Raw genomic sequence first — 13895 nt, 5'->3', positions numbered from 1 at the left:
ACCCACACCTTGTGCCACAACAAAGAAGAAGAAGAAGGACCCTTGGAATGTTTAATTTAATTTATCTTTGTTTTGCGAACATGAGGAGCTAAAGTCGTTTTAGCTAGGTGGAAATTCAAAGCCATGAATATATTTGCAATATGAATTGATTACTTCCAGTTGTGATTCTATAAATCGTGAATGCAATTTACTTAACTGTTTGATTCAGAACTTATTCTTGTTTGTTGATGTGAAAATTAACTTAACACACAAATTAAACCCTATTGTTGACAATTGTAGTAAAGATGCAAGTAGGGATCGTTCTAGATTGGGGATTAACTAGGGATGCTAATCTACTAAAAACTGACTTAAAAACACAAAACTAAACTTAAAAATAGAAAACTAGACTCTAAGACTCTTAACTAGACTTATATGACTCAAAACAAACTAAACTAACTCAAAACAGCACAAAAGAATAAAAAAGACTCAAAACTGACTGTAAAGAGTTATTTGGATGAATTTAAGACTTACTTGACTCAAAACACTAATTTGGACAGATTCAAATACTCTTCTAACTAATCTAACACACTTAATTAAAGTGGGGATTGACTTGGACGAAATTAACTAAAACAAATAACTTGCAGAAACAGAGCAAGGTAAAAACGAATTTAGGTTAATTCAAGGGTGAAAAGCTAGCTAGAGGATTCTTCTCCACACATGAAACATATGCAAAATAAATTGATTTCCAGTATTGTTTCTTTAAACCATGAACAACAATGCCCCAAATTAATCATGAAAAGCACAAATTAACTTTCAGATTTTCCTAAGTTCATTGAATTGGATGGAATATGCATCGGCAACCAAATTCAAGTTCCCTATATGAACAGCATGATAGAGATACAATCAAAGATCATTAAGTTCTATGAAAATCATAAGCATTGACAAGGCATTTGTAACTATGACCTGCATGATACTCTTGTCATGGATTTACTTAACGGGATTGTGACTAGCAACCTCCACTACTTATAAATATAAGTTCATAACGACTAGGTGAAACTCCTTTATATTTTAGCATCAGATTCATGCATGCAGATTAAGTGTGCACCCTCAATCAACATACACAAATAAGTTCTCAATCAATCAAATAAGTAAACCACATTCATGTTTTACGAAACAAAAACTGAAGGTAATCAATTCATATCAAACATATGTCCATGGCTTCGAATTCACCTCTAACTAATAAGAAAATTAGTTACACATGTTCATAACAATTGAAAAGCAATTTGAAATAAACATGGAAACAAACAAGGGAAGAAAGAACTCTAGAAACTCCAAAGGATGCAGGTAGGCTTGCAGCAAATTCCTCCTTCTCCAATGGAAGTCACAGCAAGGTCTTGTCTTCTCTCCTCTGCGCCAAAATATGGATTTCTGAATGGGTGGTGGTGTAGAATGAATTATGGTGTGGTGGGTGGTGTAGAATATATAGGTGTCAGTGGTGCGGCATATATATATATATATATATATATATATATATATATATATATATATATATATATATATATATATATATATATATAGCATGGCTGAAAACCCTCAGAATTAGGTCTAGGGTTTATAGGGTGCGGCACATATTGCTTGGGCCTCAAGAGAAGGGTCAAAGCCTAATTAATTTCTGAAAAGGCTTTGCACAATCCAAATCCAATAAGAAAAAAGCTAACACAATCAGAATCCAAAGGGGAAAAGGGATAGGAAGTTGCGGCAGACTTGGAGGGAAAAGGGAGTGGATTGCAAGGCAAGGAAAATGCCTTCTAGAAAGGTTTCTAGGTGATTTAAATTAGAAATTAACTCCCCCTTGCAGCAGGAATTAAGTTAGGAAAAGATTAGGATAGGATAGGATAGGATAAGATAAGGTTAGTTACAGTTTGGATAATGTTCCTTCTTTCTTGCTGATTTTTTGTCTTCCAAGTCTTGAAATAATTTCTCCAGATTTGTAGCACATTCCTAGCCTCATTTAAGCATCAAAAACGTCCATCCAACTTGCTCCATATGCATGCAATCCATTTCAACCCAAAACTGCACCAAAATGCACTTTCTTGCCAACTTTGCCATTATGACCTCAAACACACGAAAATAGCTTAAAACACTATAATAAGCATAAACTAACTAAGGAAATGCAAGAAAACATGCTAACTAAGTCGCATACATATGCTCCTATCATTTGTTGATTAAGGGTGCACACTTAGTTTGCATGCAGGGATTTGATGCTAGGATATAAGGGAGTTTCACATAATCGTTACAAACTTATATTCATAAGTAGTGAAGGTCGCTGGTCACGATCGTGTTAAGTTAAATTCCTGGCATGAGTAGTTACGAATGCCTTGTCAATGCTTATGATTTTCACAAAGCTTAATGATCTTTGATTGTATCTCTATTATAATGTTCATGTAGGGGACTATTGAAGAATAATTTGGTTGCCGATGCGTTGTCCATCCAATTCAATGACTTAAGGAAAATTTGAGGGTTAATTAATGCTGTTCACGGTTAATCTGGGGCGTTGAGGTTCATGGTTTATTGGAAAAGCAACTGGAAATCGATTTATGTGCAAGTGTGTCATGTGTAGAGAAGAACCCTCTAACTAGCCAATCACCCATATTTTCTCCCAAATTCGTGCTAAAATTGTTTGAGTCTTTAATTTACTTGTCTTTACCTTAAATTCGTCAAAAACCCAATTCCCTTTACTTTGTTGCGTCAAGTTAGTTAGAATCTGTCCAAATTATGTTTTTAAGTGTTTTAAGTCATTTTAAAATCAATTTTCGTCCAAATCACCTCCTAGTGTCTAGTTTGAGTCTATTTGATTGTTTTGTGCTGTTTTGAGTCTTTTTAGTTTGTTTTGAGTTCTTTGAGTCTAGTTAAAGTGTTTTCAAGACTAGTTTTATGTTTTTAAGTCAGTTTTAAGTAGATTAGCAATCCCTCCTAATCCCCGGTCTAGAACGATCCCTACTTACATCTTTACTACAATTGTCAATAAGAGGGTTTAATTTGAGTGCTAGTTTATATCACATCACTTGACTTAGACTAAATACATCTTTGATTTGCTTACTTGCACTGCAAGACTCCAAGTCGTGTCCCACCATCCACCTAGACGCAATCATCATAAATGGTTCGTGCGACAGTGGCGGAGGCGGGTTCGCGATACTCCATTCGGTGGTCCCTCGGTGAATGATCCTCTTTTTCATTCTTTTCTTACACATACTATTAGCGTCAACACCCAAGACACCAACTTTTCTACTACCATAACAATGCTTATTTATAAGTTGGTTAATTAAAAGTCCATGAAAATCCACAGAATCTTAAAAAATTCTAGCATTGAAATCTCTACAAATCTGCTTAAGGCTATCATTGAATTCCTTTTTTTTCCATAAAAGTATATCATTAAAAGTCTGTTGAAAATACAGTGTAGAATAAGAGAGAAAACCAGAGAATAGAGAGAGACAAAAGAGAGATTAGGGAGAGAAAATAAGAGTACATTAGGCTGCCTATTTATAGGCTTAGCATTTACACACACAGGTGCTAAACTATTGAGATATTGTATATTAGCCTCAAGTGAGCCGCACAATTAATTATATTTACAACACTAAAATTTTATGAAGATTATAATAGTTAGTGAAAATCCACTAAATTCGTAAAAGTCAATCACTTAAAAAACTCAACAAATTTCTATATAAATCTTAATACCCTACCCCTGCACTGCCCCAAGCATTGATGTTAGAACATGAGATTGGTGATTGTCGACCGAACATGAAATCTGTGACTATGGGCTTAAAATTCGTCCTTGACCACTAGATCACTACGTGGTGGTTACTGGTTACTGAAGAAGTTCTTTTAAAACAAGTAAAAAACAAGGTCCTATAAGATATGCTCTTCTGCTATTAAAAAAATGCGTGCACGTCGATATCCACAAGCAACAAGATGCCAATAGCTGCATAAACAACAAAACATGCACGACTAGTTCCAACTTTGCTACGAACCGAAAAAATTCCTCACTAACTTAGCAGCAACTCTTACTGTAATGTACAATGGAAATATTTTTGCTCACCACACGAATACGATGGTAATGCCCACCACCCTATTGATCACCGTTAAATGAGTTTGATTTAATCTATTAACTACACAAATCTCGAAATTTAAACTAATCTAATGATAACTAATAGGATAGTGAGCAAAAATGTACTCATGGTATAATACAGTACAACAGGTCGGGTCCAAGGGTACAACTATTACAATCTCTTGGTATATTTTACTGACATTGTTGGAATAACACCTATGTGAACAACTAGAATTTGATTCTATCAGCACTGTGAAACTTACAAAACAAAAGAATTTCATACCAGAAAAAGTAGTTGGTCTTCTTATCAGACCATGAAGAATAGCAGGTTTGGTGTATACCACGTGGCAAGGCCGCTGCCTCCTATATTTGTGCAACAAGGAGTTCATTCCATGCATCTGGAATTCCCGGTAAGCACCAATGTAAGCAATCATTTATGCCTGCATTTCCTTTTCCTCTAATAGTATAGTGAGATATGTGACCTTCATCTCTAATTTGAGAAAGAGCAGTTATATCCAGTAACTTTATTTTTGTACCTTTGAAAGCACCCTCAGTTACTGAATCACTGGATCCTTCCTGGACTACTTCACTTCCTCCAGCCAACGGATTAGTATTGTCACAGGTACCCCCAGTATTCCAGTCACCATTGAAGAAATGTCTTGGTGAAATAGTCCGAAAGAAAGCTTTTAGGCGAGGATGTGATGGAAGTTGAGAATCAACCCACCTGGAAATACTGTACACAGTAAAATTCTTAGCATTCTCAATTTCTGCACGTTTCTTGTCTTCATTGGGCTTTCCGTCTACATACATTACCCACCGGTTTCCATTAATCTTTCCCCTGTTCCAATGATGCCCTGTATTAAGAACCAGCACATCAAACCGATGAAGGAATTGTCTCAAGAAAGCCGGGGGTCGATCCAAATGCATGGCAATATCACTGGCTCGGTCTGAGATGTTAATGGGCACTAGATCAGATAGGCTTGCTGACCAATAATATAATATAGTGGTATTGGTGTTCGGGAATCGATAAGCCCAGCCATCAGGACGAATGGCTCCACGATGTTTGACAAGACCATATTCCTTTCCAACGTTCTGAACTTCTAGGTTTTCTTCCCCACCAGTTGCCATACACATCAAAGACTGGAACTGTTGTCTGCCCAATGAATCTCCTATGAAAGCAATCGTTTTGTCCTGCATCCTGAAAGGCACATTCACATTTAGAACACTGACCACAGCAAGATAAACCATTTCTCTGTATTGCACCAAATCTTAAACTCGGGTGAACACTGTGGTCCATATTGTTAAAAGGATTTCAAAGTAAGACCGTATGAGAGGATTCATTCATGACTCGGGGACATATTTTAGACTTCTAGTTGAAAAATATAGGTGTGCTTGAAGTGGAAACCAAGGGAAATTATATGCTTTCAGTCCAAAATATTATAAATACAAATCAAAAAGTAAGTTGAAGCTTTTCACGAGTTAACCAGGCAAGAAGCCCTGATTAGACAACGACCGAGTTCTGTACCTGGGAAAAAGTAAGCAAACATAAATGCAAGTATAAAAAATGAGAAAAACAATCAAGGTGTTTTCTCTTCCAGCGGAATTGTCTTTTTAATGAATGATGAACACAACTGGCAACTTCACATCAAAATTTAAGTAAGTTCAAACATAAAAGAGTTACCTTCTCAAGAATGCAGAGCGTTCAAACTCTGGCATTTCACAATTTGCTGGCTTCCATCGGTAGCCCTCAAAAGAAAAATCTGTTCGTTGTGTCAGCCTACATGCCCACATTTGTGATAACCACTGTTTACAATTAAACCCCGAATATAAAGGGCGTGTGCTATCTGCAACCCATCTACCCTTGGCATAATTACACACTGCACAGTTGAAAACTCCACAAGCTTAGAAAACAATGAACCATGAAGCATGATGTGATAAATCTGTGTAACGGAAACCTTTCAACATAGCAGAGAAACAGTGTAAACAACAACTCTACATATGGAAAGACTTTCCAGTGAAAAATTATGTGCATAATGTATTTATATCAAACAAACTCTCCAATCAGCAAGAGTGCTATGCAATTGATGGCATGAAACAATTTTATGCCGTTCTAAACCATAACATGATGTTAAGAGTGATCATTTTTCACTCTTCTGTGAAATACATGCCATTATCTTTTTAACTCTTTATTTGTACTTCTGTTTTCTTTTCTAAAATTAGGGACTGCAGCGGATGTTTGTCTCCATTCATAATCCCACCAAGACCTCCTTCCCCGGAAGTTGATTTGGTTAATATTAAAAGTAGCAGCCTTTTCCATACCATTGTAGAGACTAGAGAGAGAGAGAGAGAGAGAGAGAGAGAGAGAGAGAGATTTTAGAGGTCGCACTTGGTGTGATGGCAAGTGCCTTCGCCCATGAGCGGTAGGTCTCGGGTTCGAGACTTGGGAGCAGCCTCTCCATAAATGGGGGTAAGGCTAGCCGACATTCACCTCTCCCAGACCCTGTGTAAAGCGGGAGCCTTGTGCACTGGGTACGACCTTTTTTTAATCATGCATCGCTATCTTGCTTTAACTTCTCTGTTTTCACTATCTTTTGCATTTGCTCTCTCAATGTCAGATGGACTTCTTTCTATACAAGAACATACCCTTTTAGTTAAAGCCTACACAAAACCAAATAAAAAGAACCAAAATACCTTCTCACTCCCCTCTTGCCAATCTCTTCACGAGTTCCTCAATATCATTTTCATCTCCTGAATCCCATTCTCCAAGAATCCATCAACCCGCACTCAACCCATCTTTAAATTCTCTCTTAACAACCATCATGTCCTGCCCAAGATTCTGCAAATTTTGGCAAACTTAAGATAGATTTTTTATTTTTATTTTTTTTGTCAATCAATCAGTGCAGCTGACCCCACTTGGTGGGATAAGGCTTTGTTGTTGTTGTTGTTGTTGTTGTTGTATCAATCAATCAATGCAATGCTGATGATGCACAGAGATTTACCAATCTACTACCATCTGAAGCGAATAAAGGAATTTCTTCCAAAGGAGCACTATGGAGGAGGAATTTTTCCCAGGGGGGACACCTTATTTCAAGAGGGCATGTGATATTTATATCAGTTTAATTAACAAACTAGGGGGTCACCAACCAGAGTCGGAGGTGGGATGTGCACGCACTCATTTCAAGAGGGTGAAAAAGTTATCCGTTTGGGCCTCATATTTATAGTCCATTTATTGGCCCGTGTGCCTCCCATGTCATGAAGGTAAGCTGCACCATTTGGTGGGACCCTGACATATAACTTGGACAGAGGCATTCATGTTGCATTGGGTGAGGATGAGGGAAAAAAGGATGATGCAATGCTGATGATGCACAGAGCTTCACCAATTTACTACCATCTGAAGCGGATAGAGGAAATTTTTCCAAAGGGGGCATTGAGGGGGAGGAATTTTCCCTAGTTGGTTAATTATATCAGTTTAATTAACCAACTAGGGAGTCATTGATAGGAGCATATTTATGCGACTTTGTTAACTTGTTTCTTTGCATTTAGTGAGTTAGTTTCTGTTTATTATAGTGATTTAAGCTATTTTTGTGTGTTTGTAGGTCCAAATGGCAAAAGTGGCAAGAAAAGGCAATTTGGAGCATTTTAGAGCAGTTTTGGGCTTTGAATGGATAGCATGCGTATGGAGCATAATGGATGGACTTTTTGAAGTTTAAAGAGGCTAAAAATGTGCTACAAATCTGGAAGAATTAATTCAAGACTTGGAAGATAAGGAATCAGCTAAAAGGAAGAAACATTATCCAACCTTATCTTATCCAAACTAACCTTATCTTATCTTATCCTATCCTAATCTTATCCTACTTTAATTCCAGCTGCAAGGGGGAATTAATTTCACGTTAAATCACCTAAATATCTGGTTCTAGAAGCCCTATCCTTTGCCCTAAATTGGTGCCGCACCCTCTTATCCCTTTCCTTCTAGAAACCTGCCATAACCCTTTCTAGAATCCCTATTCCTGGTCCTAAAAGAGTGCCGCACCACCCTTTCTAGAAGCCTAGAAACCTGTTGTGTATCCTATTCCCTTTCCTCTTAGGATTGTGCTATCCTTCTCCTCTACAAATTATTGTTGTGCAATCCTTTTCCCTTTAGAAATTGTGCTGAACCCTAGCCCTATAAACACACATCTTTGCCGCACCATTCAGAGCACCACACGCAAGAGAGAAATTCAGAGAGAAAAATAAAAAGAGTGCCGCAGGTTTCTGAGAGTTTTTAGAGACATGTGCCGTGCTTGCAAGGAGAAGAAGGCCTTGTGTCGTGACCCTGCAGCCAAGGATTGTGCCAAATCTGCCATTGGAGTGTTGGAGCATTTCTGGGTTCTTTCTATCCTTAGTTTTAGTCCAATGTTTATTTTAATTTGGTCTTCAATTATGATGAACATGTGGAACTAATTTCGTTTTAGTTAGAGGTGAATTCAAAGCCATGAACATATATGTGATATGAATTGATTACATCCAGTTATTGTTTCATAAATTGTGAATGCAATTTACTTATCTGTTTTATGGAGAACTTGTTCTTGTGTGTTGATTAAAGATGCATACTTAGTTTGCATGCATGAATTTGATGCTAGAATATAATGGAATTTCACCTAATCGTTATGAACTTATATTCACAAGTAGTAAAAGTCACTAGTCATGATTGTGTTAAGTAAATTATTGGCAAGAGTATCATGCAGTTCATAGTTACAAATGCCTTGTCAATGCTTATGATTTTTATAGAACTTAATGATCTTTGATATGCATCTCTATCATGATGTTCATATACGGAACTTGATAAGAATAATTTGGTTGCATCGCTGAGTCCAATTCAATGAACTTAGGAAAATCTGAAAGTTACTTTGTGCTTCTCACGATTAATTTGGGGCATTGTCATTCATGGTTTATAGGAATAATAACTGGAAATCGATTTGTATGCATATGTGTCATGTGTGGAGAAGGATGCTCTAACTAGCCTTACACCCCTAAAAACATCCAATTTCGTATTACCTTTAGTTTGTTTCCGCAAGTACTTAGGTTTACTTTAAATTCGTCAAAACAACCCCCATTTAGTATTCTGAGTCTTTTTAGTTTAATTTCGTCCAAATCACCCTCTAGTTCTTTTTTTGAGTCAATTGAACTTAGTTTTGTGCTGTTTGGAGTCATTCTGGGCAGTTTTGAGTCACTAGAGTCTAGTTTTCAGTTTTGAAGTTTAATTTGTGTTGATTAGCATCCCTAACTAATCCCCGGCCTAGAACGATCCCTACTTACACATACTACAACTATCTTAATACGGTTTAATTTGTGCGTTAGTTTTTACCACATCAGTCATCAACAATGGTCGGAGGTGAAATGAAGTGCACACACGTACCCTTTCAAGAGGGTGCAACAGCTCTCAGCTTGGGCCTCATATTTATCCTCGGTTTATAGGGGCATGTGACTCCATGTCACAAAGGTAAGCTCCTCTATTGGGTGGGACCCTGATATATGACTTGGACAGGGGCAGTCATGTTACATTAGCTGTGGATGAGGGAAAGTGGGATGAACCAAGGATGAATGAAGAGGAGCAGCAGCCTCCTGTCTCTCTTTAATTTCTTCTTTTTAATGAAGAGAAGGACAAGATAAAAGATAAAAGATAATAGATAAATCTAATCAAGATAATGCCAAATAATCAGACAACATTGACACAGTCAAGGCAAAAACAAAAGCAAACCTGGTTATCTGCGATATAACTCTAGGGAAATCCAGGGCCAAATTTTCTTATCCACTTTATTTTTATTAATTTTTTTTTAAATAGAGACAATCTTTTATCCACTCTTTATTCTCTCTATTAATTGGCTTGCACCTCAATCTGTTCTAATTTTTTCACAAAGTAATCAATACTGTATACTATTGTTTCTTTATTAAGAAAAACAATTCAGAGAGGCAGATTTAATGTACTATTCTATTCTATGAGCAACTAAAGCAATAAGATAACTATAGTTAACTACAAAATTTAACAATAAAGGGAACATACCTTTAGTTTGTAAAGATGTCACGATCCCATTACTTTCTTGCATTCTAGGAGAGAATGCATACATAGAATCTAGTGGGGCAGTGCCAAAATTCTCTACTACTTTTCTATCTTCTACTGTATTCAAAAATGAATCCTTCCCTTCAGCATTTCCATTTGTCTTCATAGGTTTTGAGGAATTATTTAAGAAGTCCCCAAGAAAATCTAAATATAACAGAAAAAATTCATCAGCAGGCAGACAAGGAAGCAGGTAAGATGGTTAATGATGTCAATAATATGCCATATCTTAATCTATATTAGTCAGTGCTTTCAGCATTGAAGAAAAAGATACTATTTCATTGCAAAGACAGTAAAACAGCAAGGAAAAAACACGAGTGGTCAAGAACACCACTAGGAAAGAAACCATAAACAAAGTTACAAAAAAGCTAAAACTAGACAATTCCAAACTAAAGAATTCCAGCCTGCCAAGTCAAGCCAATATACTAGAATAAGAGATTTGCTTAAACTCCTTAGAAAAAGAAGCCCAAAAGGCCGACCAAAACTGAACTCCTCTGGGCGCTGACTGATTAGGCAGGCAAAACTAGTGACAAGTAGCTGAAACTGCAGCCTTCAATCACTTGGCACACATTTTAGCATTACTATTGAGGTCAACTCTTAGGTCCTAATTACTTTGCCAGATACGGAAGTTAGCATTTACCATTTAGCTTTCAAGAGATGCTTAGGAAGTAAATAACAACGAATCATGTCATTCTCCTATCTTCATTTGGCTTTTCCTTCAGCACTGACCAATTAGACAGGAAAAACATTATTTCATCTCACCCTAATTTGTGACATTTTCATGCAAGCAATAGTTATCCACATATCCCACATAGCCACCAAAGTTCAACCATCATCCTATCCTAATTCTGACTTTTTTCTGTAATAAACAAGCCTTTTGACATTTAGTTTATCCTTATTTCGATTTTACTTGTACGGAAAATAAGTTTCTAAGAACCTGTGAGTTTCTCCAAAGAAGAGTCACTAGAGTATGTCATGTGCCATCCATCCATTCATTATCATATTTAACAGACGAATCATAGATAAATAAAACAAAAACCGCCTTCAGGTACTTTGTGGCCATCCCTTTTCTTGAGTAACTTTATTGTCATATGCAATCAAATTTTGTTTCCCCCTTAAATAATTGAGTAATAGAAATGCAAAAGATGATAGTATGGGGAGTTACATAGATTATCAAAATTTAAATAGGCAATGTAGAGTAGATAATGTTTTTGTACAGTTGCTTCTCATTTCTTATAACAACTTGTTAAGCTTTCTGCAGACAGGGAATCTTGTTTTCTTAATGGTAAGGGGTACCATTTAAAGTGCGATAGTTGAAAATCATCATGAGACGATAGAGCAAACTAATTTTTCACTGCCTTCTACCATTATTTGGCAAGTATGGGCTATGAAGGACTGTACTAAGCTAGTAGATTTAGTTCTTGATAGCAGCTACGTTGTACAAAAATGAAGTTATACGTTTCTATGCCACTGCAGTTTGGCAAAGAGGGTGTGGCACATGGGACTCTTGTTCAAATTAACGAAGAGAACCGGAGTCCATGTTGTGAACAAAAGTTTAGGCACATCAAAACATGTGGAATGTTATAGCAGGCACAATACGAACGGTATTAACACAATATGGTCGACAATCTTGTCCTAGACATTAAACCAAATAGTAATATACATCTCAAACTATTTAAAAATCCCAAGAACATTGTTCACCATTTTCTCTAAGTAAACGAATTTTCATGTTCATTTTAACCCTTAATCGTCACTTTTTTATTTTGTTTTATAAACTTAGAACAGTTAAAAAGTTTAATTGGTAACAAAAAATAAAAATAGAAACCACCACACACGTATTGAGGGGCAAACAAACCTATGGAAGGCATTGTAAACCGCTGGCCTTGCAATAGTAGAGTATCAGCAAAAGGATTTTTCTCCCAAGCCCAAAGTAATATTGTTGTGAATACAAGGGCAGCCAGAGTGAGAGAGATTGGTTTCCCAATCAATCTATAGTTATATCCCCCCTTCATCTCCCAAGCAAAAGGCAATTGCTCGACTTTTTGATAGCGGAATGCGTTCAGCAAAACTCTATCAGCCTTGAGCGTCCGATTGTTTAATTACTGGAAAGTTCAGCTGCAGGCAATGCAGAAAATGGAGAAAATTAAATAAACAAATTGGAGGGATGGAGGGGGAATCAAAAGAAATAAAACCCAGAAAAAAATTAATTAACCAATTTTTTTTTCTTAATTTTAGAGGGAATGAATTAACAAAGTAATTAACTAATCAGCATATATTTGGTCAAGAGTCCTGTATAAATAGTCCACAAAAAAGAAAAGATTGATACATAGAGAGGCATAGCATACATATATACAGAGATGAATAGATGGAAAATTCAAACCATAACTAACCCTTAATTTCCAACATTAAGCTAACGATGCACTAACACAGGTAATTAACAGCAAACAAAATCAATAGGAATCAAACATGATAGAGCACTCAGTACTCGGTTGTAGAAAAATGGAAAGAAAAAGAGAAGGCATAGGTGAATCAGCACCTCCTCTTTGAGTTGGTTGAGGCCATTTTTGCGGGCAATGTGAGTCGCCTAAGCATCTCTACCGACTACCATTCAACAGAGATCGCCACCGCAGACCACCACCGACCTTTTCCTTCCGATTGAAAAGCTCGGCTCTCTCTTACTCTCACTCTACCGCAAATTTGAATTGTGGGTAAGAGAACGGTGTGAATTTAATTAATTTAGACAATTCGTAGGGAAGGGAAGATGGAAGAGCAAAAGCGATGAGAGAGACAGAGAGAGAGGGATCCCCGCACAGGGATGAAGACACTTTGGGGGCGTTTGTTTGCCCTCACTAAGTGGGATTGGACTGGACTGCACTAACTGTTAGTCCAATACTGTGTTTGTTCCATGCTGGGACTAACATTAATGAGACTAAAGGGGACTAGCATGGACAAAACCCTTCACTAAGAGGTCTTAGCGAGACCCCCCAATAACCATGGGACTAGCTAAGACTATCCTCTCTCGTCCTCGTCATGCTCAACAACCACTCCCGATAAACTCCTCGTCATCTCCGGTCACCTAGATCATAATAAAATATTAATAATTTATATATTAAATAATATAATATTAGAATTTGTTATTATCCAGCTTCTTAGTCTAACACTGCACCAAACGCTTCACTAAATTAGTCCAGCTTAGTCTAGTCTAAGCCAATCCAGCTTAGTCCTTGAAGCTAGTCCAGTCCGAGATAGTCCGGCGCAACAAACGCCCCCTTCAGGAATATTGTTTTTGTTAAAATATTTATTCCCTCTCGTTACTATAAATATAAATAAAGGCATTACATAGAAAAAATAACACATCATCTACGTAACATTACAAACACATTTCTTTCTATATTCTCTTAGTGCTGCCGGCCTCCCTTCCCCTATCAGTTAAATATAGGCCATAACAACATATTTTATTAATAAATATTTGGAGCTCTAATTTCACAAATCTATTCATTTTAACAAAGTATAACTGTAAATTTGTTTGGTTCAAATCGAAGTATAACTGTAAATTTGTTTGGCTAAAATCCTTCAATTTGAAGATTCAAAGCTTTGTAGATGACTTAAGAAAACACACTTTAATAGTTGTCCATATCATCATTTAACGCCCTTCAACCTAACAAATGTGTCACATTCCAGCCGGGACGAACCATTTCCCGAGCCCGTTCCACCACA

General features: G+C 36.8%; 1 protein-coding gene and 1 long non-coding RNA gene across 2 annotated transcripts; both read right to left on the bottom strand.

The window, feature by feature from the left end:
- Positions 1–4192: 4192 nt before the first annotated feature.
- On the bottom strand, positions 4193–13040 carry LOC103401785 (protein trichome birefringence-like 14). Its single transcript, XM_008340502.4, has 5 exons — positions 12715–13040; positions 12034–12293; positions 10125–10325; positions 5766–5961; positions 4193–5282 (listed from the first exon to the last, which is right to left on the bottom strand). The coding sequence occupies exons 2-5, from the start codon at positions 12188–12190 to the stop codon at positions 4448–4450; spliced, it is 1389 nt and encodes a 462-aa protein (XP_008338724.3). The 5' UTR covers positions 12191–12293; positions 12715–13040; the 3' UTR covers positions 4193–4447.
- On the bottom strand, positions 6823–9619 carry LOC139196435 (uncharacterized). The gene is made up of 2 exons (XR_011581352.1): positions 9480–9619; positions 6823–6920 (listed from the first exon to the last, which is right to left on the bottom strand). It is a non-coding gene; the product is annotated as an uncharacterized lncRNA (long non-coding RNA).
- Positions 13041–13895: the final 855 nt, after the last annotated feature.

The sequence above is a fragment of the Malus domestica genome, chromosome 01 (assembly GCF_042453785.1).
Source record: "Malus domestica chromosome 01, GDT2T_hap1".
NCBI lineage: Eukaryota > Viridiplantae > Streptophyta > Magnoliopsida > Rosales > Rosaceae > Malus > Malus domestica.
Note: the sequence above shows the minus strand (reverse complement) of the source record. Positions and strands in the feature narration are given on the sequence as shown.